The sequence below is a fragment of the Besnoitia besnoiti genome, chromosome II, assembly GCF_002563875.1.
Source record: "Besnoitia besnoiti strain Bb-Ger1 chromosome II, whole genome shotgun sequence".
In the NCBI taxonomy this organism is placed as follows: Eukaryota; Apicomplexa; class Conoidasida; order Eucoccidiorida; family Sarcocystidae; genus Besnoitia; species Besnoitia besnoiti.
The window spans coordinates 648,928-670,621 of record NC_042357.1 but is presented as its reverse complement, the minus strand read 5'-3'; the positions used below and the strand labels follow the sequence as shown (position 1 = coordinate 670,621).

At 63.4% G+C, this 21,694-nt stretch overlaps 3 protein-coding genes across 3 annotated transcripts; 1 reads left to right on the top strand and 2 right to left on the bottom strand.

Annotated features, from left to right (window-relative positions):
- Positions 1-653: 653 nt before the first annotated feature.
- BESB_034370 (uncharacterized protein) lies at positions 654-6,308 on the top strand (the record flags this gene model as incomplete). The annotated part of the gene is made up of 1 exon (XM_029362023.1): positions 654-6,308. The coding sequence occupies one exon, from the start codon at positions 654-656 to the stop codon at positions 6,306-6,308; it is 5,655 nt and encodes a 1,884-aa protein (XP_029220988.1).
- Positions 6,309-8,966: 2,658 nt separating this feature from the next.
- Positions 8,967-15,474, bottom strand: BESB_034360 (uncharacterized protein; the record flags this gene model as incomplete). The annotated part of the gene is made up of 7 exons (XM_029362022.1): positions 8,967-9,051; positions 9,424-9,577; positions 9,723-10,156; positions 10,548-11,354; positions 11,665-13,505; positions 13,821-14,393; positions 14,707-15,474. 7 exons carry the CDS (start codon positions 15,472-15,474, stop codon positions 8,967-8,969), a joined length of 4,662 nt encoding a protein of 1,553 aa, XP_029220987.1.
- Positions 15,475-18,324: 2,850 nt separating this feature from the next.
- BESB_034350 (protein phosphatase 2C domain-containing protein) lies at positions 18,325-20,253 on the bottom strand (the record flags this gene model as incomplete). Its single annotated transcript, XM_029362021.1, has 1 exon — positions 18,325-20,253. The coding sequence occupies one exon, from the start codon at positions 20,251-20,253 to the stop codon at positions 18,325-18,327; it is 1,929 nt and encodes a 642-aa protein (XP_029220986.1).
- Positions 20,254-21,694: the final 1,441 nt, after the last annotated feature.

Below are 21,694 nucleotides of genomic sequence, written 5' to 3'. Positions count from 1 at the left end.
AAGGCTTCCCTCCCTCTGTTTGCCCTCTTCTGTCTAGTTTTCTTTCTCGTGTGTGTGCGACCCTATTGGAGCTCCCTGCCTCTTCCGCGTCCACGCGCTTGCGTCATTCTTCTGCGCGGCCTCTGCTTCCTCTGCGAGTTGCGCGTCTTTCTTCTTCTTCTCCTCCCCCTCCTCACTGCGTTGCCGCCTTTCTCGCCCTCCTTTGTCTCTCCTTCGAGGCTGCGCCTCCTCGTCGCTAGCGACGGTGTCTCCGCCTGCGGTCTCCTTCGCACAGGGGCCTCCTCGCAGCAGCGCACTGCAGCCGCGCGACTTCTTCCCGTTGCCGGCCTCGAGGCGCCTCAGACGCGGGGAAGAACCTTTTTCACCAGTTCTTCTCGTGTGGGGTCTGCCGGGGCGTGGTGAATGTGCACAGGGGCGGGAGGGCCCATGTTTGGGGCGACATCCCGCGGAAAAATGATTTCGAGGCGCCGCGGAAGAGGAGACAGAGCCAGCCAGAGGCGAGGAGGCGCGCCCCTCCCCCTGCGACGATCCTTCTCGCAAGCCGCGGGACGAGCTCCTTTTCGGTTGCTTGATTTGGCCTAATGGACCCTTGAGGAACCTGACTTCGCACACGACTTAGGGGTCGTCTCGCTCTTCTTGCGGAGCGTCCAACGATGGAGTCTGACGCGCCGGCGGCCTCCGTTTCCGTGGGCTCCGCGGCGAGTGCGCCGGCGCCCCTCGCGGAACCCCCCGCGCCCCCGGTCGCTGCCGGGGGCCGCCGGCCTCCGACCGCGGTCGCTGGGGCTCCATCGCCATATGTGTCCCCCCCAGGGGCGCTGGGAGACGCCACGCGCCTCGTCCCGCCGCCGACCGCGACGCCGTGGCCACCGCCCGGACCTCCTCTCTCGGCGTCTGCGTTGGCGTCTCGCGGACTCTCGCCTGCGTCGTTTTTTTCGGGATCTGTCTCTTCGGCGAACCCCTCCGTGCCCTCTGCGGCGGTGGCGGCCGACCTCCCCGCTTCTCTGCCGTCTCTCGCTCTCGCCGGCTCCGCCCCGCGCGAGGTGTTTCTGGTGTCTCTGTTGGAGCGCGAGGGCTCCGACGCGCGGTGGCTGGGCCTGCTGCTGCGGTGCTTGACGCTGAACGACGTGGCGCGTCTGCGGGGCGTCTGCCGGCGTCTGAAAGCCATCGTGGAGAAGAAGGGAACAGTGGAGGCGTGCGGCGCGGTCGTTTTGACTCGGCGCTGGTGGGGGAGCTGGGCCTCCTCGCTGTCTGCAGTCAGCAGCGTGAGTGCGGTCTCCAGGGGGGCTTCAGTCCCCTTTTGGCGCGGCGTCATCACCTCGCCGGCGGCAGCTCTGCGGGATGTCACCTTCCACATGGAGGGGGCGCAGGCCATGTCCGACGTGAAGGCGACCTCCGAGCTGATTTTTCGAAATTTCCGCTCACTCCGCAGCTGCGAAATCCACACAGACCCCTTCCCAGACCCGATGCATCGCGGTGGACCTTCCTCCTCGTCGGCTTTCCGCCTCCTGCCGGCGCCCTCGCCGCTGCTCCTCTCGGCCTCCGCGGATCCCGGAGGCGGGGGCGAGCAGACCTTGGGCGCGGGTCGTGCAGCGGCGCGGTGCGTCTTCTCGCAGCTCGAGACCCTCGTCCTGTCAGGCATGTGGAGCATCTACTGGCTGGCTGCCCTGTCGGCGCCCCACAGCGCCCACCTGCAGCCCCCGAGGCTGCCCGCCTGCAGGTCCCTGGAGCTCGTCGTCTCTGACCCCGCCGTCGCGCTCAACTTCGGCAGCGCCGAGCGGAGCGACCCCGCGGCCTTCGACGCCCTCTCGCACGTCTCCCAGCCCGCCGCCCTCTGCGTCCCCCTGGGACCCGCCGCCGCCGTGATCGTCCCTGCACCCCCGCCGAGCCCGCCCGCCCGAGACCCGCCGGGCGCCCCCCGCCAGCCACGCGGCGGCGCGACCGCGGGGGCCGACGCCCGCGGGCCTCCTATCCCCGTCGCGCCGGCGCGAGAAGAGGCGGCGCGTGAAGTCGCGCACCGGCGGCTCAGCGTCGAGGGCTCTGCGCCGCAGTCGTCCCTGTCGCCCTCCTGGGCTTCGGCGGAGCAGAGCCCTGGAGCCGCGGCGGCCTCTGCGCCATTTTCACCCGCCTCGGCATCTTCAGCTTGGTCGGCATCGCGCGACAGCTCTGAGGCTCCGCGCGCGGCGCCTCCGCCCCCGCCTGCACGGGTGGTGGTGCTGCCCTCGCAGCCGTTCGACTGGCTGCTGTTCGCGGACAGCATCTTCGCCGCACTGCCGAATCTGGAGCGCTTCGTTCTTGACTTGCGCGGCAGCGGAAACGCCCTTCTGTTCCCCCCGAACCACCCCCTGGCGGGCGCGGACTCGCCGCTCCTCGCGCTCTTCAGTCCGCTCTTGCCGGCGGCCCCCTCCGCGCTTTTTTCGCAGGCCGCTTCCGCGCCTCAGGGCGGCGGAGGCCACGACGGCAAGGCGGAGGCGGCGGCCTGCGCCGCCTCCTTCGAGGCGCGGGGCGCTCCAGCGGCCCCTGACAGCACTCTCAACGACGTGCAGGGCTGCCTTCCGCGTGCCGGCAGCTGCGACGCTGCGCAGCCCACCGCCGAAAGGAAGTGCCGCGAGGCCTGCGCGAGAGGCGCCTGGAGCGCTGGCGGGGGCTGCAGCGCACAGCTCGCGCCGGCGGTCCTCTGGTGGCGTCTGGTGCTGCGGCGCTGCAGGCGACTGAGGGAGGTGGTGGTCGCGGCGGACGACGCGGACTTTTTCTACGCCTTCGAAGTCGCCCGCGCGCTTGAGACGCAGAGACTGCGCGAAGAAAACGCACGCGATGGGGGGAACGGGCTCCGCGAAGGAGAAGGACGCGAAGGCGAGGAGTCGGGGGACGCAGGCGAAGCAGCGCGGCGCGCCAGAGATGAGCAACAGAGGAGCGCAGCTGCGGGCGCCGGAAAAGAAGAAAGGGAGCAGGCGGACGAAGAGGGAGACAGAGAGGGAGAAAGAGGAAGCAGAGAAAGTGGAAAAGAAGGAGGAGGGAGGGAAGACGAAGTGGAGAGCGAAGTGAGAGGGAGCGGAGTCGGGCACGGCAGGGGGAGGGTCCACGAAGGCGAGAAACGCCGCAGAGAAGACGCGTTGGGCGAGAAGCACGGAGACCAGGAGGCAGAGGAGGAGGCGAACGAGAGAGAGAGAAAGAGGAGAAGAGAAGGCGAGTGTGCCGGAGAGGCTCGCAGGGGCGCAGCAAGCGGGGCGGGGGGCGGCGCTGCCCCGAACGGGGTCGCGCCAGAACAAGGCGCGCAAAGGGGCGAGGGAGACGAGGCGGAGACAACAGAGAGCACCGCGAGCGCGGACGCCGACGAGAATCTGCCGCGAAACTGCGACGCGCTGCGAGATGCGCAGAACGGCGAGACAGAGGCCGAGACTGCGACGGCAGAGTGTGGAGACAGCCGCGCAGGTCTGCACTCGCCGACGGGCGACGACTGCAAACTCGTTGAAGGAGAGGCGGCAACGCACCCCCCGTCTTCTCCCTCGGCCTTCGCGTCCTCTCCCTCTGCGCTCCCGGGGGCGGGCGGTCGGACCCCTCTCAGCGGAGAAGACAGCGAGGCCACTCAGCCGGCACGCGACTCCGCAGAGACAACAGGCGCCGCAGAGACAACAGGCGCCGCCGAGACAACAGGCGCCGCGGCAAGAAACGAAGAGCGGCTGAGTGAGCGGCGGCCGCCTCAGGAGGCCGCGCCGCCCCGCGCGAAGGGCAGCTCGGGGCGATCGCCGCTGGCGGTTTCGCGTGTGACGGCTGTGGGGAGGGGCGGAGGTTTTTCTTCACTCTCGTCGCTGGCGTGTCTGCTGGACGACGAGGAGCTCGTGGCGAACTGTCTGGTTGACGTCGCATCGAGTGCGGACCCCTCCGAGGGCGTGGCCTTCGATTTTGCATGCGGCGTGCGCCTCTCAGCGCGCTTCCTCGGGGTCGACACACTCGCGGAAATGGTAAACAAGTTGCTGCTGCTGCGCTGGGGCGACCGCCTACGCCGCCCGCGGCCGCGTCTGAGGCCAGTCCGCAGGCAGAAACTCGCCAAGGAGACGCTCGGCGCGACAGACGACGAGGCGTCCGGCGCGGCATCAGAGGGAGAGGAGGAAAACGGCGAAGGCGAGAGGAGGGACGGCGTGCAGAAGTTCTTCTTGCCGGTCTACGTGCCGAGTGAAGGCGGCGACGCGTCGCTTGACGGCGGAGACGACGACGCAGACGTCTGCACGCTGCGCAACGGAGGGCTGTTTCCGCGCCGCAGCTCGGTGCGGCGCCTCGCGCTCGACAGCTGTACGTACACCGTCACTGTCGCCTGCCACCCAGGTCAGGAGCGATGCAGCCGCGCGTATCTCTACCACCTCGCCGCGCAGGCGGGTCTGAGGGTGCGGCAGCACAAGCTGCCTGACCGCCGCGCGGCTCGGACCCCTTCGTCGCCTTCTGCAGCGTCTGCTGCTGCCGAAGGCGTCCCCCAGCGCGACGCGACGAGGAACCCACCCGCAGCCGAGGCGGCGGTGTATCGGAACTGCGTCCGCGAGTCAGCGAGGGGTTTGCCGTCGTCATCCTCCTCCTTCTCTCCTCAAGATGCGTCGTCGGGGTTTTCTTCTTCCTCGTCGTCGGTCTTTGCGAGCCTCGCGGGCTTCCCTTCGTCCGCGGCTCGCCGTTTTTTCGAGGAGTCCTCCCTGCTGCTGCCTTCTGTGCAGTTCGCGGCGCCCGGCGGACGCAGTGCCCGCGTCGCCGTCGCGCGCGACTTGCTGCCTGCGCTCCACCTGCTGGTGTCTGCGCCTCTCTTCCGACGCGCCGACGAAGCAGCGCACAGCGGTCGCCTGCGTGACCATGCCGCGGAAGAAGACGAGGAAGAACAGGGCGACAGCTACGACGAACTCGATGGGCGCGCAGACGCAAGGCGCCACGAAGAGGCGCGCGGTGCCCCGAGGCCGCAGCAAGCAAGAGGAAACGAGAACGAGACGCTGGAGGGGGGTTCGTTTCTTTCTCAGAGAGAGGAGGAGAGCGACGCCGCAGACACGCACGCGGAGCAAGACTTCGCGTCGCCATCTGCTTCCCAAGAGACGCGGCCGCGGTCGTCCCTCGGGCTTGCGCCGCGGGCCTCACGCGAAGAGCGGCGCGGTGGCGGCGAGAGGGGCTTCACCGAAGGCAGGAATGGAGGAACTGACGGTCGGCAACCTCGCGCCGAGGAGCTGGAGGGGGAGTATGAAGCGAACTGTGGACGCGACGGCGCCGCGGGAGGCGCGGAAGACGCGATTTTGGGGGGGGCTGTGAACAGCTCCCAGGCCACAGTTTCTGCTTCGTTCTCGGGCGCGCCGCGCTGCGTGGGTGCGTCGTGCGGTGCTTCGCCCTCTTCTTCGGCTTCCTCGGCGGCGCCGCTGCTGCTGCCGCTCGGCTTCCTGCTGAGTGCGTGCCCGTCGGGGGGCGGGTCGTTCACGCGGCCCTGGGACGTGGAGCGCGAGGCCCTGCTGCAGATCTGCCTCGAGCCGCGGCTGCGCGCGAGTCTGCGCGGCGTGGAGATCTTCTTTCGGCTCTCGCCGCTAGACGGCGCCTTCGCCTGCCAGGGCCTGAACCTGCTGCGCTGCCTCACGCGCCTCGCGCAGACGCACAGACGGCGGGCGCAGAAGCGAAGGAGCGGCGTTTCGGCGCGCGAAGCGACGCAGAGGCCGCCCCGCCGCGAAGAAGGCGCCGGAGACCCGCCGTGCGGAGAGGACGAGGAGGGAGCGCCGAGCTGCAGTTCTTCGGCACCGGGAGCGGGGGCGGGGGCGGGGGCGGAAGGAAGCCGCGGTGGAGGCCTCAGGGCCGAAGGGCGGGAGGCGCGCGAGAGTTCCAGCGCCGCGAGAGCGGAACGAGGCGAACGCTCCCCCCGCAGACAGAGTGAGTCGGAGCAGGGGGACACTGACGAAGCGGAGGCGTGGAGCGTCGGCGAGCGTGGCAGTCGCGGTGTGGACGCCTCCGCGCTGTTCCCCGCCGCGCTGGTGGCTGCGCCGCCGCTGCTGCTGCTGCGGATCGTGATAGGCGCGGAGCTGCCAGGGGAGAGCGTGCTAGGTGGCGCGCGGCGCCAGGAGGCGAGCTTCCGCGAGGCTCTGCTGGCCTTCCTGGCGGCCTTCGAGGCGCTGCACTTCGTGGAGGTCGAGGCCGTGCACCACCGCGTCCGCGAAGGAGACACCCGTCTCCTCGCCATGCACTGGCCTCTCGCCCTGCAGCGGACGCACGCGGTCCTCGGCGCGGCGGGTTTCCGCCTGCGCAGCGCGGGTCGCGGCGCGACCGTCAGGGACTTCTTGCGGCTCTACGAGCGGCGTCTCTAGGGGTGACGGAGAGAGAAGGAAGCGCGGTCAGGGGCGAGGGGGAGGGGGAAGGTGAAGGAGTACTCAGTCGAGAAAAAAGAGAGCGAGCGCAGGCCACAGAGAGAGAGACGTTGATGTCGGATCGCGGGACGTGGAGTGGGGAGGGCGGGCGCGAGTGGGGGGTCGAGGGGCGAGGGAGCAGAGAGGGAGACTGCGCCGGAAAGCGAAGGCGATGCGCTTTTTACTCGATGTGAATGAGCGATTTTTTATGAATGCACATACATACTACCTATATATTTGTATAGATACACATGTGTAATTGCATGTAAGTTCGCCTCTCGCGTGAGGCTCCCTGGCTGACGAAGAGAAGACGAGAGCGAAAGAAGAAACGAAAGAATCCAGTGCGCGCGAAAACGCAACGGCGTCAAGTGAGCCGACTTGACGCAGCCACACTCGTGTAGTTGCGCGGCTAGCCGCATAACTGCCCAACCAGCTGAAATCCACTCAGACAGGGAAGCAACAGGGCGAGCGTTAGTCCTGTCTCAGGGAAGACTCGCGGCAATTAGAGAGGGAAAGGAGAGGTAGATCGGCGGCGCAGAGGCCGAGAGGGCGACACGAGCGAGCCTTGTAGTCAACTGGTTGAAGGAGTAGGCAGGAAGAGACAGGAAACACGGACGAGAGCCCGAGATCCGGAGACGCAAAAGAGACAGCAACTCAGAAAGGTGAGAGCAGGACGGAACGAGTGACAGCTAACGCTTGTCATGGAGCTTCAGATTCCCACCAGCCCCTCGAACGCACAGTCTCTGGGGCGACAGAAACATCTACAGTGAGAGGCGGAGAGAAGGGGCAGACTTATGACAGCCATGAGGATGGCTGCTGCCTCTCTCGCACAGAAGGGAGACACGGTGTCTGTTGCATCATATATCTGGTTTCCAGTCGCCCTCAGGTACTTTTCGTGACTCCGCTTTGCCCTGCTAGGGTCTCAGAAACCTCTCCGTATGTTGTTTTTCCTTCAGTTCTTGCTACTTTCACATTTTACTACAGGGCACTCCGTAGTCGCCTTCTCTGGTCAGGCGCTAGATTTTCGCTCTCTGAGGCATTTTTTGCTTTCTATTGTTTCTCGCCTAACGCGTCTCTCTCTGTAGTTGAACCCTGCGCTCTGGAACAGACGCGTTTTGCGAAAAATCTCCTGTCCTCGACTATCTGATGCAGAAACCTGAGGCGACGGCTCAAGCGTCCTCAAGCAGGCACGCGGAAAGGAGCGCTCCGTAGACGCATATAGGGGCATCTCTTTCTAAACTGCATGTCTGAACTATATACACATAATTATATGCCTATAAAGAATCAGCTCAGCACGCATTCGTTTTTGATACGTTGCATTCATCAAGCACAACTTGGGCGCCGAATGAATTCGGGAAGATAGATCCTAAGCACCTTTTCTGCATCAGATTCGCGAAGCTCGCTTATTTTTCAGGGCATCTGGCGCGGCTGTCTGGGTTTATCAGGAAAGTAGAAAAGCAGGACCTGATGGCGTCTCTACGCGATTGCAGGCTGCGGTATGTCTATGCCGAAAAGAAGCCCGTGTGTGTTTTCCTTTTTAGCTGAAATCCGCCGTAACTGCGTCCTCCGCCAGACACATAGATGCGCATGTAACTGACTAACTGACTGTGCGCAGTCCCCCAGACGCAGCAGGACCCCCCCCCTTCCGCAATTTCTCGCTGAAAGGCCTCTCTCTTCCCCCCTGAGAAGTCCGCCGCTCTTCCGCAGACTGGCGACCGCTAAAGAATCCCCAACGAGCAGAAAACACCTCGTGCAAAAAACCACGCAGGCGACAGGCTCCAAGGCCCAGCAGTGGAGGCGAGGCGAGAGCGACAGACTGCGCCGCGGAGACGCCCCCTCTGGCGTGTGGAGAAAAGAGCGGAGGATTCCCTGAGTTGGAATGGCTCTCCACGGACGCCGCGGCGCGCAGCGACAGACGACCAGAAACAAAGGCCGTCGCTATCGAGAAGGCGAAATTAACGAGGAGCCTGCAAGCCTCTATCGCTGCCCGGCTTTTCGTAGATCCATATTGACTCATACTCGACGCAAAAAATCACAAGAAAATCTGTCTTGAAACATCAAAATCGTTTTGATGCTTCCCGACGGCGCTACACCAGCGGCCTCGCGGCGGCCGAGGAAACAAACCCCGCAAAAAACTGCCGCTACAGAAAAAGGAGGCGAAGTGAAAACCGAAAGCTGCGTCCCTCGTGTCACTGCGGCGGTGGAAAAAGTACAAAAACAAAACGCGACTTCCACCTTTCGAGACGCCGGTCCCTCAGCGTTCTGCCGATCTCACCGGCGTTTATTTTGAAATCCTAAATCCTTCCAAGAAAGCATCGTTATGCACGTACCCTCAAATGAAAGCCTTAAAAATTCCTCTCCAAACCCCCGTTTGTGTGCTTCATCGCCTTGAGAGCCTGAGGCCCTTACTCATCCTCTCAGTTTCCTTCCTCCAATGCCTGGATTTTTTGTCACTCCTCCGCATGCGTGAAGCACCCTCGTGACCTCCGAGACGCGAAGAACTCAAACTCGTCCTCTTTCTAGCCTAGAAGCCCTTCTTTCCTCTGCGCCCGTGAACAACCGTCGCCGCATTAATCGCTCCTTCGATGCGTTTTCAAATCTACTCCCTCGCATCCCTGTTTACTGGAGCTCGGCAATGGGGAGAAGCAAAAGATCGGTCGCTTCTTGGGGCGCGCACCGCATCAGCATGCTGTCAACAAAGTCCCTGAAGAAGAAAAATGAGAAAACTCAAAAAACTCCTTGAGACAAACCACACGCGTGCGAACTCACGCACCCGCGTACATACAATCCAAAAGACCACACACACGTATATGCCGACATGCAGCTATAATTAGACGCCGCCCTCCATCCAAGCAGACACCCTCTCTCGTCCGTCAGTCGCTCCCCTGGTGTCGATGCAATGCCAATATATATATGTAGGATTCTGAATCTCCTTTCTAGCTCAAAACTATACAAATATATATATATATATATATATATATATATATATATATATATATATATATATATATATATATATGATTTGATATGTATGAGTAGAAAGAATTTGTTAGAAGATGAGAGCGTCGGTACTCACCAGCTGCTCCACTTGGTTGGATGGTATTCCCTGTCTCGAATTTCATCGAGGAATCTCTGAAGCTCCGCGAAGCAGTATACGCTGTCCTCCGCCGAGGTGAGGCTCGCAGACACCACGACGCTCGTTCCGCCTTCGCTCTCCGCCGCCTCCAACCCTGCGGTGCAAACGTGCGAAAGGACAGCGAAAATGCCGTCCAAAAGGAGACAGAAAGCGATCGCTGCAGCCGCGATCCACTAGAATTCCTTCCCTCGCGTTAGGCTGGACTCGCGCCATCTTTGGCGGTTTCTCAATCTTTTTACCTGGAGGTCTCTGCCTGTAGAAATGCCACTGGACGCCGACATCGCTGCGGAACTCGAGGGAGAGGAATCCAATTTTCTCTGGCGGGAGAGATCCGACGCCCTCGCCCCGCTCCGCCGCTCGCTCGCGGTCGCGCACTTGCAGCTCCAGCAACAAAACAGGCAGCGTCTCGTAGCGCAGGCGCAGCTGCTTCGAGGAGGGCAGCGGAGTCGCCAGAGTCGGCAGGTACGGCGCCGCGTGCTCGCCGCTCGCCGCCGAGCCCGAGCCGGAGCCTGAGCCCGAGGCCGCGCCCGCGAAGGCGCCGCTTGGTGAAGAGGAGGCACAAGTCGCCGCGGAGGACGCGCCCGTCTGCAGGCTCTCCCGCGAGCCGAAGATCGAACGCCACCACTTGGCAGTCGAAAGCAGCATCTGGGCCGCAGGCCGCAACGCCGCCCGACTGAAATAGAAATAACAAAACAGCAGACAGAAAGACCTCATAAAATTCGATAAGGCAAGGAGGTAACCAACAGCACGCGGAAGAACGTCAGCTGCATGAGGCTCGACAGCCCGAAATGTCCCGTGCCTGTTTCCGCCGCACAGCAAGGGTGCCGCCTCGGCCCTACTACGTGAGCATACATATAGTGTCACATATATATATATATATTCATATATTTATACATACATGCAAACATACATACGTATATGCGCGCCTATATCTGATCGCAGAGCTCTCTGATAGAGGCATCTTCTTCTCAAAACAGATGTGACACATGGAGTCAGTCTCTCTGAAGGCGTGAGCATGCGGGCGAAGGGGGGGCTTTCGCATACGTCGACGGGCCGCGACTTACTTTCTGTCCTCCGCGCCGAAGAGACAGAGAAATATCGTTTTGACTCCGAGCTCGTAGCGCGGATACCGCTCACTCGAGCCAAAGCCTCCGCAGCGCCTCGCGACCCACCACGCAGCGGCGGCCGCTGCGTCTCTCTCTCCCTTCGTGTGCATCCCGACTTGCGACTCCTCCTGCCTCTCGCCGTCCCCTGGGGCCTCTGCAGCCTCTCCTCCCTCTCTTCCCTCCTCTGGCTTCGCCTCCGCCTCGCGGGCGCTCTGCTGCAGCTCACCCCTGGGCTCCTCTGCCTTCGCGCTGCTCCGACGCCGACCGAGCCCGAGCCCGAGCCCGAGCCGCAGCCCGGTCGCGGTCGGCGAGGAGACAGCGGGGGCCGCGCCGGCCGCAGAGGGCGACCCGTCCCTCGCAGCGGAGGACCTCCGCCGCAAGAGTCTGCCCGTGACGTGTCGGACGAGCGACCCGCGAGAGGCTTTCCGAGCGACTTCGTTCTGCGAAGAGGCGAGAGACACGACGCTCGCGGTTCGCGCCGGCGAGGCCGCGTCGTCCGCCGCCTCGCTGCGCGTGGGAACCTCGGATACCGATGCCGCGGCAGACGAGGCAAGAGACTCCGGAGAAGCCGAAGGGGGCGGCGATTCCTCCCGAGGCTCGCAGCTCGCCTCCGCCGAGACTGGGGCTGAGGGCGACGCCGGCAGAGGCATTGGCGGCATCCCCTCTTGCTCGAGGGAGGCGAGGAAGCGACGCAGAGACGGGCAGTGGCCGGTCGGACGAGGCACGCGAATCACCTGCTGCGGACGCGAGGGATGGGTGCAGGCGCTGAGAAGAAAAAACCATGAAAAGAAGAAAAAACGCAAACGCCACGCATGCAGGGCGAATATTTGACGCATTGGACCTTGCAAGTCGAGCCCCCCGTGATGGGCTTCTGCACTCGCCTCTGGCAGCGGCGACCCGTTGGCGGTCGAGGGGGGGGACGTTGTCGCCGAAGAGACGCGAGACGATTCGCTGATTACCGCCGACAATGCATAGGCGCGAGGATGACGAGCACAGTCCTCGCACGCCCTTACAAATAGCGAGCACGACGAATATCCACGTGTTTGTCGCTCTGTTCGATTCCCCCGCTCCTTACCAGTTGAGGAGGAGGTTGCAGAAGTCCCTACAGTTCCATCCGAGGACTCTGTAGGGGCGCGTCTGAACCTGGAGAAGCAGCTGCAGCAGGACCGCGCCGGGTAGGTAAACGACTTGGCGATCCTCGGGCCTCCGCACCACTTCGCCGGCTTCACGACCCTGCCGCGACCGGCAGAGGCCGCCGCTCGCTTCTTCGCAGGCGCGCCGCCGTCTGGCTTCCGACGCGGCGCTGCGGGGGGGCCTGCCAGCCGCTCGGGCTCTGCGCCCGCCGGCCGCGGGGCTGTCTGCGCCGAGGGCCTCGCTGCTCCTCCCGAGGAAGAACGAGAAAGGCGAAAACCCGTCGGCGTCGGAGCTGCTGGCGCTGGACGTGTGCGCCGGCGACGGCGACGCAGAAGGAGACGCGAAGGAGAGCGAAGAGAAGAGTTCCTCGGAGTCGAGCGAGGGCACTGGGGGGGCGTCGCCGGCCTCCTCAGTGCGGTAGACGAACATCTTGATTGCGGAGGGGCGGAAGGCTGGGAAGGCGGGCGAGACCTGCCAATCCATGCGGCCGCAGGGGCCCTCTCCGAGCCACTCGAGCGAGAGATAGGTGATCCGCGAGCTTCTGTCCTCCTCCTCGTCGGAGGCGGACGCGGGGCTGCATGCGTCGCCGCCCTTCTTCGCCTGCCTGCGCGGCGCGTCCTCTGCTGCGCCCTCCGGAGTCTGAATCCCCGAGGCCGCTGGGCTCGGCCCCGTGAACCAGCTGACGATGCCGCCTCCGAGGCCGCTGGAGGACCTTCGCTGAACGTCCAGAGACCCCTTCTGCTTGACGAGCTGCAGCGCGCGGCGCTCCGCGCGCCTCCGCTGCCTGCGACCCTCCGCCTCCTCCTCTTCCTCCGGCGCGGGGCGGAATTCTAGGACCGCTTGCATGTGGGCGAAGGTGCCGCTGCCGAAGAAGAAGCCGCCAACCGCACCCGCGACGTTCTCCATGCGGTGCGTGACCATGCAGACGCGCGTGCAGACGCCGAAGGAGGCCGGGAATGGCGCCACAGCGGACTTCGGCGCCTCGCTCAGGCCGCGGCGCGGAGACTCCTCGACGGACGCCTCGGGAGACGCCTTGCCGAACTCCGGCAGATGCGCCTGCAGGAACGCAATCAACTCCCCCATGCCTTCAACCTGGCTGGCGGCCTGCCCCCCCGCTGCTGCAGCGTCCTCTTCCCCCGCTGTCTCCAACTTCCGCAACAGAGAGTCCTGCCGGCCTCGGAGACCTCTCTCCTGCGCGCGTTGGCTGCGGAGGAGACGCGCCTCGCCTTCGTCTGTGCGCTCGCGGCCGCCCGGCAACTCCAGAGCCGAGGGCTCACGCTCGACTTCGCCAGCGAACTCCTCCTCTTCGCTGCCTCCGCTGCCCCCTTCCGCGGTGGCGCTGACCGCCGCGCCCGCTGGAGCCTCAGCGGTCCCCGAGCCACTCCGACCGCCGTCGGGTCTCGCCTCCTCCGCCGGGCAGCGAGCCTCCACGGCGGCCGGCGCCACGGGGGCCGCGGGGAGCGCCGGAAGGGGCCGCGAGGCGCCGCACGGGCCCGTGGAGCCTTCAGCCTGCCCGTGAGGGAGGAAGAACGCGTCGCGCACCTGCGCCTCCTCCTGTCGCCTTCGCTCCGCCTCGGAGGGCGGACGGGGTCGCGGGGCGGAAGCGCTCGAGGCGGTCGTGGAGGAAGCCGTGGAGGCGTCGGACGCGGGTTTCGGTGCCGGGTCCGTGCGGCGCAGGTGGCGGGCGATGCGCCGGCACCGCCGCGCATTGTGGTTGCTCGCCCAAGACGAAACCGGTCCCTGCCAGTAGCACTGCGTGCAGCCCACGGGGAGGAGGAGATACTGGAGACACAAGCAGACGAGGCCGAAAAAACAGAGCCAGTGGCTCATGCTTCAGCGAGCGGACACGCAAACCGCACCACAGTCGTCGACTGCACGGGACACAGTGCCACTACAGCCTGGAAAATACGCCTCAAGCGTGGCAGCCCCGCCTCGCACCCGCCTGCGGCCACGATGAGACGTCAACGGAGGCAGCCGCGCCCCCTGTCGTCTGCTGCCTGTCTTGGCTCTCTGGATCTACGTGTGTGTGTCTGCCCTAACGACTTATTCTGCTGCGTTTGCGGTCCAGGGCTGAGTGTTCGGTCTCGCCGTCCTCACGTTGAGTGCGAAGTCGACGACTTTCTCGCTGGAGCAGGCCTCGATGGGCTCGAGTTGCTCGGCGTAGACGGGTCCCCTGCACAGGGGGCACATGGACGTGCGCAGGAGGACGGCGAGCATGCAGTCTCTGCAGAAAATGTGGAGGCAGGGGGTCACCACGGGGCGGAGGAAAATCTCGAAGCAGATGGGACACTTGAAGTCCTCTTCCGTGTAGTACGTGGTGATGGCTTTCAGCGCGCCCGCGTCCCTTCGGAAGAAGCTCGAGGAGGCGGAAGCGGCCGAAGCGTCTGAGACGAGCTGGATGCGCTTCACCTTCCGGTTTCTCAGAAGACGCAGCGCGTGCTCCTGCAGCTGCGGGCGAATGTCCCCCGGGTCGTTCTCCTCCGCGACCACGCCGAGGACGCCCCCCGCACTCTGCAGGAGCCACGCGAGCCCCGAGATCGCTCCATCCGACGACAGCAGCAGCGGAGAGAGACCCCGCTGCAGCGCGTCCACCGCAGACGTCGAGGCCGCCGACATCGAAGTTCCCAGTGCGGCCAGCTGACGCTGCAGCCGCTGCCTCTGGTGCGGTTGCTGCGGCAGAAGGAGCGACACATCAAAGGGGAGCGCGCATGCACGAAAGAGCAAAGCTCAAAGCCCGCAGAGCCCGCCAGACGCGCGCGACTCCGAGAAGCCACGCGCGGCGAGCGTCCACACCACCGCTAAGATTGGGGTTTAGGGTTTAGGGGGGCTTTCAACGGTTCACAAGAAAACGGCGTCAGCAGCCTGAGGTCGCGACATGCTTTCCACCTTTCTGAACCGCCACCTGTGCTTCAATAAACAACTAAGTATAAAACGAGCGGCTGCGACATCCGCTGCACAGATGCATCTGAGGGTACACACTCACGCGAAGGTAGCGGCGAGAGGCCAACGCAGCGGCGGCTGCAGACCGCGAGGCTGCCGAGGCGGAGGCGAAGGGGAACACGAGCGGCGGAGAGGCGTCGCGGACTGGCGAGGCGAAGATCCCGTCTTCAGGCTCTCCAACAGGATGCAGGCTTCTCGCGCGCCGCGCACCCGCGGGCGCCTCTGAGGCCCTTGCCACGGGCGCGGCGCCCACGATGTCATGCAGCCAGCGTCGCGGCGTCGAGGAGGAGGACCGCTGGGACAGTGACCTTCCCCCCGCGTCGCCCCGCCAGCGCGCCTCCACGGCCGCGACCGCGTCGCCAGGCTGCACCTGTCGGCGCAGGCGACGGCCGTCGGGAAGAGACACCATTGTCATCACGGCCGCGCGCTGAAGCTCCGCCTCCGTCGCAGACGCGAAAGAAGACGCAGGGACAAAGGAGAATGGAGGATACGACGAAGACGAGGAAGATGAGGAGGCGGACGACGAAGAGGAGGTGCGCGGAGGCCGGCGGCCGCGCTCGCGGAGCGGGTTCACATACCGAGGTGGCGACGACGAAGACGAGGGCTGCAGAGGGAGGCGAGGCGCAGGACGGGGTTCAGAAGAGGCGGAGGAGGGGGACGCGGGAGAGGCGGAGGCAGGGAGGGCACCGGACGGTGCCCTGAGCTGCTGGCGCTGCCGCTCTTGCTGGCGCACTTCGTGCACCAGCCACAGGCGCCGCTGCTGATCCTGCACCCTCCGGAACTGGTCCGGAGGCATGGACGAGGAATCCATCTTTTCACAGCCAAAAACGCCGCCGCAAAACGGGGAATGGGCGGGCAGGCGGCGCCAACGTCGCAGTGGACCCCTGGCCCCCGGGGAGGACAGGGGAAGGCTTCCGGCGCGAGAAGAGAATGGAGACAAGAGAGAGGAAACCAACGAGACACAGAAGAATCAGAGGATATACAGGAAGAATCGGCACAGCAGAGGCTGCAAAGGACGCAACGCAAGACACGAAGGGAGAGGGAGACGCGGGCCGTGAGGCGACGCCGGGCGCGAAAACAGTAGAGGGCGGCAAGGAGCAAAAGCTGGGTGACTCGGGGGGGAGTTGCGGGCTAGAACTAACGACAGAAAAGAGGGAAAACGCGAGAAAGAAAAGGACTGGATACAAGAATTATACAAACAGGCACCCGCTGCGGGAAAAGACGTGCCTCGCGGCGGCCATGGGCAGGCGTCGGGAATCCCGCCCGCGATACCGCCCGCAGAAGAAGGCGGGAAAAATCGATGAAACACAACGGGGTCTACACTGAGAATGGAGATACCCTTTCACAATCTCCAGACACAGCAGTCTTCAGAATTCGGCCGTTTGAATGTCCCAGAAAATCGACCGCGGACCGCGGCGCCGCCGCGGACAAGAATCGACCTCGAAGCCCGCGGTGGCAAGCAGGCAGAACCCGGGGCGCGGAGGAGGCAGGAGAGCGGATACAAAGATGCCAACACTGAGACCAAAGAGTCACCAGCGTGTCCAGAATGACTGAGTGTCTCAGCTCTCTCGAGAGCAATGGCATATCTGCAGTTACGTAGAAAGACTAGTTTGAGAGAAGGCCGACCGATCGCGTTTGCCACGGTGGCCTCGCGAGTTGCTACAGCTGGTAAGGTCGCGCGTGGCAGAAACGGGGAAGGACGAGCGAGCAAAGCAACCGAGGAAGCCGCGCGAATCGATTTATGCGTGTTGACGCACCACGTAAGACTCCGAGATACATCGGAAAACTTGCAGAATCGTGCCCAGTTTTCCGAGACAGAGTGCCGGAAAGAGAATGACAGACAAGCTGCCACCTTCGACCACGCTCTGCGCCTACTTCCACAGAAACTTTACTTCGCTGCTGACTGCTCGTTACGCGCGCTTCCACGACGCTCAACTCTGCGCGCCAGGCGCCACCACGCGCAGTGAGTGAGTGACCTGTAGGAACCCCCTAACATTGGGGGTGCTGGGACCGTGGAGTTCCCGCTGGAAAACGGTTTTCCTGCATCGGTCAAAGGCTCAATCCACTGCTGTAGGCCAACAGCTCCTTTAGGAGCGACGGCATGCCAGCAGACACTGAAACATAGTCTTTTCGCAGGACTACCCCGTGGACGATGACGCGCCTCGCCTTTGCGCACCACGCACTTCCTGCACTTCGCGAACCTCAACGGCGAGCTTGCCGTGAGCAGCTGACTGCCGTTAGCGATCAGGCATCTCCCTAGAAGGGGAGATTCGGGGAAAGAGGAGCCCGAAGGGGCGCGAGCCGTGGAATGTGACAAAGATACGTTTTTCGCACATGAACCCGTCCCGCGGACGGCAGCGTCGCGGCACGGGTTTGCTTACGACGGAGTTTTGCTTCACGCAAGAGTGCCTCCGTGCTGCGACTGGAGCGAACCTGCACCGCCCGTCGCACCTCCTTCTCCGAATCATCAAATACCACATGCGCTCTACAGCGCCATACGTTTTGCCCGCCAACTTACTCCCAGTGACCGCATAAGAGATCTTTGCGTCTATGCTAGGCACTCAGCAGACACGCAGCCCAGTTGGGTATTCGCTTCACATGCGTAGGGAGTCCTGCGGTAGTTGGGTTCGACCCTCCAACTTACAAGTCGTTATGCCTTTCTCGACGGCAAAGTCATATCGAGCAACTGCACCCTAGGATGCCTGTCTCTTCAAAGCGGAGTCGCCGGACAGACAGAAAGGAGCGTTTGCGCTGGAGGCTCGTGTCTCGCTCAGGATAAGACCGCTGTAGTTCCGTGGCTTAGCTACGACGTGTGAACCCATATAGCAACGGACGTACGCCGCGGACTGTGTCAGTCAACTCGGCGCCGGGGGCGGCCAAAATGACTATTGGCTGCGTAAGCAGTCTAATTCGCAGAAAGCTGTGGCCTCGCGAGAGCGCAGCACTATCTGAGCAGTTCTGTGTATAGTAGAGTAGCTTCGGCACCGGGGGCGAGTCAGCAGTTCGCGCTACTATTTTGCCGAGGAAGGTCGAGTGGGAGCGTTTGCTTCTGCCGCCGAGGGCAGCTGCCTCGGCGCTGTACGGCGGCTTAGGGGTACTCCTTCCTCACCTAAACAGGGGTCAGCGACGTCTCAAAACTGGGGAGAAGAAGAGCTAACACGTTGGGAAAACGATTTCACGCACGCAAGCAGTGCCCGTTCGTGAGCGGGTGGAAGAACTGTGACACGGAGAGCACCGACTGCGAGTCATGCAGAGAAAAAAAAGGAGCACGGCGGCATGCCTGAAGCCACACATTGCATGGTGCTTTATTACGGTAACCGAGTAAAGCACCAGACTTACAGTCGCTCTGCCTGGTAATACCCCCCTCGACGTTCAGCCCGACCTATGGCAGAAGACTCACACACATCTGGTACGAACGGCGTCATCGCGTTCCCTGGAGAAGCCGAAACCAGTTGGCTCTCTGGAAACCGGGCGGAAGCTGTGTATTTATTCAGCTGGCGAGATAGCAAAACTTTTTTCGAGTCTCGGCGCACGAGCACAGTGCGCCCGCCCCGCCAATTTTTCGCGGCCGACCCTATACTACATCGGGGGCGCGGAGGATTTACGTTAAAACACTTCCTCGGTGCACTCCGCAGCCGGACGCTTCCTCCCAGGAATACGGCTAATAAGGAATCGCCGAGGCAATACGGGAAGACGCCTCATGGAGCGTGTTGGCGAGGCCCTTGGCGAGCCAGCCGCCCGCCCAGCCAGCCGACGCGGAGAGATCTGGGGTGACTGACTGCCCACAGTCGCTCGGCGCAGCAACCTGGTCGGCGCGGGCGGTTTCGTGGACTCCTGTGTTGGCGTCAGCCGCCAACGCTGCGCGGGCTAGCGCCTCTGGCGCGGCCGTTCGGGGCGTCTTCGACGCGAAAACGTGGCGAGCCACGCCCTCAGTGAGCGACGACCGCATCGACGGCGCGGCGCTCTGCGAGAGCCAACCCGCCTGGAGCGTCGGGAGGCTGACGCCCCTTCTTGGGGAGGCGCAGGGGAGGGCGGCGACGCGCTCGCTGAAGCCGAACGGATGCAGCAGTGCGACGAGGACCGACACATTGTCTGTGCTGCTGCGCACGCCGATGGCTTCTTCAATAAGCATCCGCGCTGTCGCCTCCGCGGCTTCGGACGGCGTCATGTCGGGGTGCGCTGCGGCGAGTTTGTGAAGGAACTCGAGAGAGAGCCGCGCGACTGTCTGGTCTGAGCACACGTCGAAGAGCCCGTCGCATCCGAGGATGAGCAGCGCCGGCTGCCCGCTCGGGGAAGGCCGCGGCGACGCTGGCATCTGAGAGCGCTTCGTGCACGACGCGGCGCCTCCAGAGAGGCGTTGCGTCCGCACGTCGGGTTCGTTGCTGACGACGTAGCGTCGCCCGCCGCTCTCGAGGTGATCGGCGGCGGATGTCGGCGACCCGCCAAACATCGTGCGGAGTCTGTCGAAGGCGCGACTCGTGGGCGAAGATGCCTGCACGATCTCCTGGATGGTTTCTGAGGGCAGCTTGAGCGACCAGTCTCCGAAGGCCCTCCCGATCGCCAGCATGCCGTTGACCCTCTCGCCAAAGACATATCCGCCGAGCTCCTCCACGCGGGCGACCTCCCGATCGCAACTCGCTTTGTGGTCGGATGGATGCGTGAGGCGGTCTGCGTGCCCGTCTGCGTACGCCAGAACTGCGCGGCTGTCCCCAAGGTGTGCGACGGTGACGTCCATGCCCACGAGTTGGCTCTCAGCTTGTGCACGCGCTGCGGATGCCACCGCGTCGGCGCTGTGGCGCACCTGCGAAAAGACAGCCCAGTCTGCCTCCGTCAGATCCTCTGGATTCAGTTCGAGAAGACGCTCCAAACGCAGAACTGGCCTCACGAGGCACAGACACGCCGTGGCGCCGCTCTGCACAACTTGCTCGCGCAGAATTTCGTGGTCGGTCTGAATGAAGGCGTCGTTGAGCGCCGCGTGGACGTCCTCGTCGCTGCAGATAGTCAAAAAACTCGGGGCGGCAAAGGGCGCTCTTTCAGGATCCACTCCGGTTCCTTGTGCGGTCGGATCCCCACATTGGAGAAGCCACTGAAAGATGCAGTTCAGGCGAAGCAAGCCGAGCAGGCTTTCCGGCGAAGGCATGGGAACCGAAAGATCCGTGAGGGCCCTTTGCTGGTCAGAGGAGAGCTGCTGCATTCGACGCTGAATGTCGCGGATGCGCGCCGACGCGCGCTGTTGGCAGACTTGCCAGCGGGCCCCGGCTCTGCTGCGAAGATGACGCAAAACGTTGACATGCAGTTTGTCCAGCAGCGCGCTCACAGTCTGGCGGCCGCCGTGACCGTCGTAAATGGCGAGGAGCCAGGCGTGCGCGACACCCGCGATATCGGCGATGACCAGCATTCCATCTTCCATGTCGGGTCGAGCGCCTTGGTCCTCCGACCAGCCGATGCCACAAATCACCACCGGAAGAGGTGAACCTGCACTGACTCCTGGGTTTCTTGTGTCGGTCGGACGGCCGTTTTGCGCTGCGGGGCTCGACGCGACTGGGACGCCTTGAGGCACGCGCCGTGCCTCTGCAGGAAGAAATCCCATTTGGACGGTTAACGTCTGAGCACGCGGGCCTTGTCAGAGTTCGCAAGGAAAGGACGAGGCGCCGCTTGGAAGACAGGAAAAAGCCGCACGTCGCGAGAAAGGGAGCCCGACTCTCGGGCCTCGAAGAAGCTTTTCCGCCAAAGCAGCGAAGAAGAGCTGAAGCTTGTGTCCCTCGAACAAGTTCGACCTCTTTTTCACGGAAACGGCGGTGGAAAATTCGCAAGTTAGTTTTCGTTGATGCACGTTACAAGACACGCGCTGACCGCGCTGCGTCCTCTACGCGCTGACTGCCGGCAAGCGCTGCGCGAGCACGCTCGGACCACGGCAGCGGGCTGCTGCTGACAAGGAGCAGTTGACACCCGTAGCACTGCAGAAAAACAAACTTTTCGATCTGACTCATAGTCGAAAAAAATCGAAAGTTTGTCGACTGGAGCAGCAGTGCGGCTCGAACTGCGACAGCCCAGCCACCCTGCCGCCGCTGACTGACTACAGCCACACGGTTCGTCTCCGGCTGCCTGCGCCGGTCGCCCGCCTAAGCACACATCCAGACCGTGAAGGACGCCGGCGTCAATTTAGGAGAGCTGAGCCCTGCGGAAGAGAGACGTGGTTTCGCACCAATGTGCTCAAAATCTGCGAAAACAGGAATGGGGAAGCCATTGTGCTGCCGCGGTTTTTTCGGGGGCAGTCAGCTACCTTGTCACTGTGACGCGCGTAGGCATAATATGGGGGTGCCCGCCAGGCGCTGGCTGCACGCGTAAGTCATGCTGAGGCGTGAGGAAAGCGCCACTGAGGGGATTCAAGGCCCCGTCCTACTTTATGTTGTCCGCTCACCTGAAATCATGGGCTAAGTCGCTATAACTGCGGGGCGAGAAGACAGATGGAGGTCGCCTCCACCGTCAGGGGAACTGAAGATATCACATCTCGGTGGAGGGTTGCCGTGTACGACGATTGCGTCTCATCCCTCCCGAGTTTCTCCTCCTGTGCCTCTTCGCTGAATGCGCTTTTCTCCGTATATCGCCTACACATAACAAACAAAGTTGCTGGCTAGGCATGGGCAGCTGCGGACTGACCGTGTCCCGTTTTTCGCTCTCTATTCGTGAAGCTGCCAGCCTAATCGTGGAACCTCCACACACCGAAAACAGTAGATACAACAGTTGGAAGTATCGTGGCTGTACTTTCCCGAAGGAGGATCTGTCCTAGCAACATCTTTGAACTTTCTCGGGCGCAGGCGGAACGAATATGCATGGAGTAGCCCTCCAGCGATCTCTCAGATACACTCCTGCGTACTTGGCATTGAGGCGGTGCTCAGAATCCGTTCTCTCCAAATCCACGACCTCGAGGGGACAAACGCTCCCGTATGCTAGGAGAGGGAAGACTAATCGTTGATGGTGGAAAGAGCATTGTGCTCTGTTTGCGACGGAAACTGCGGTGGTCAGCGCAG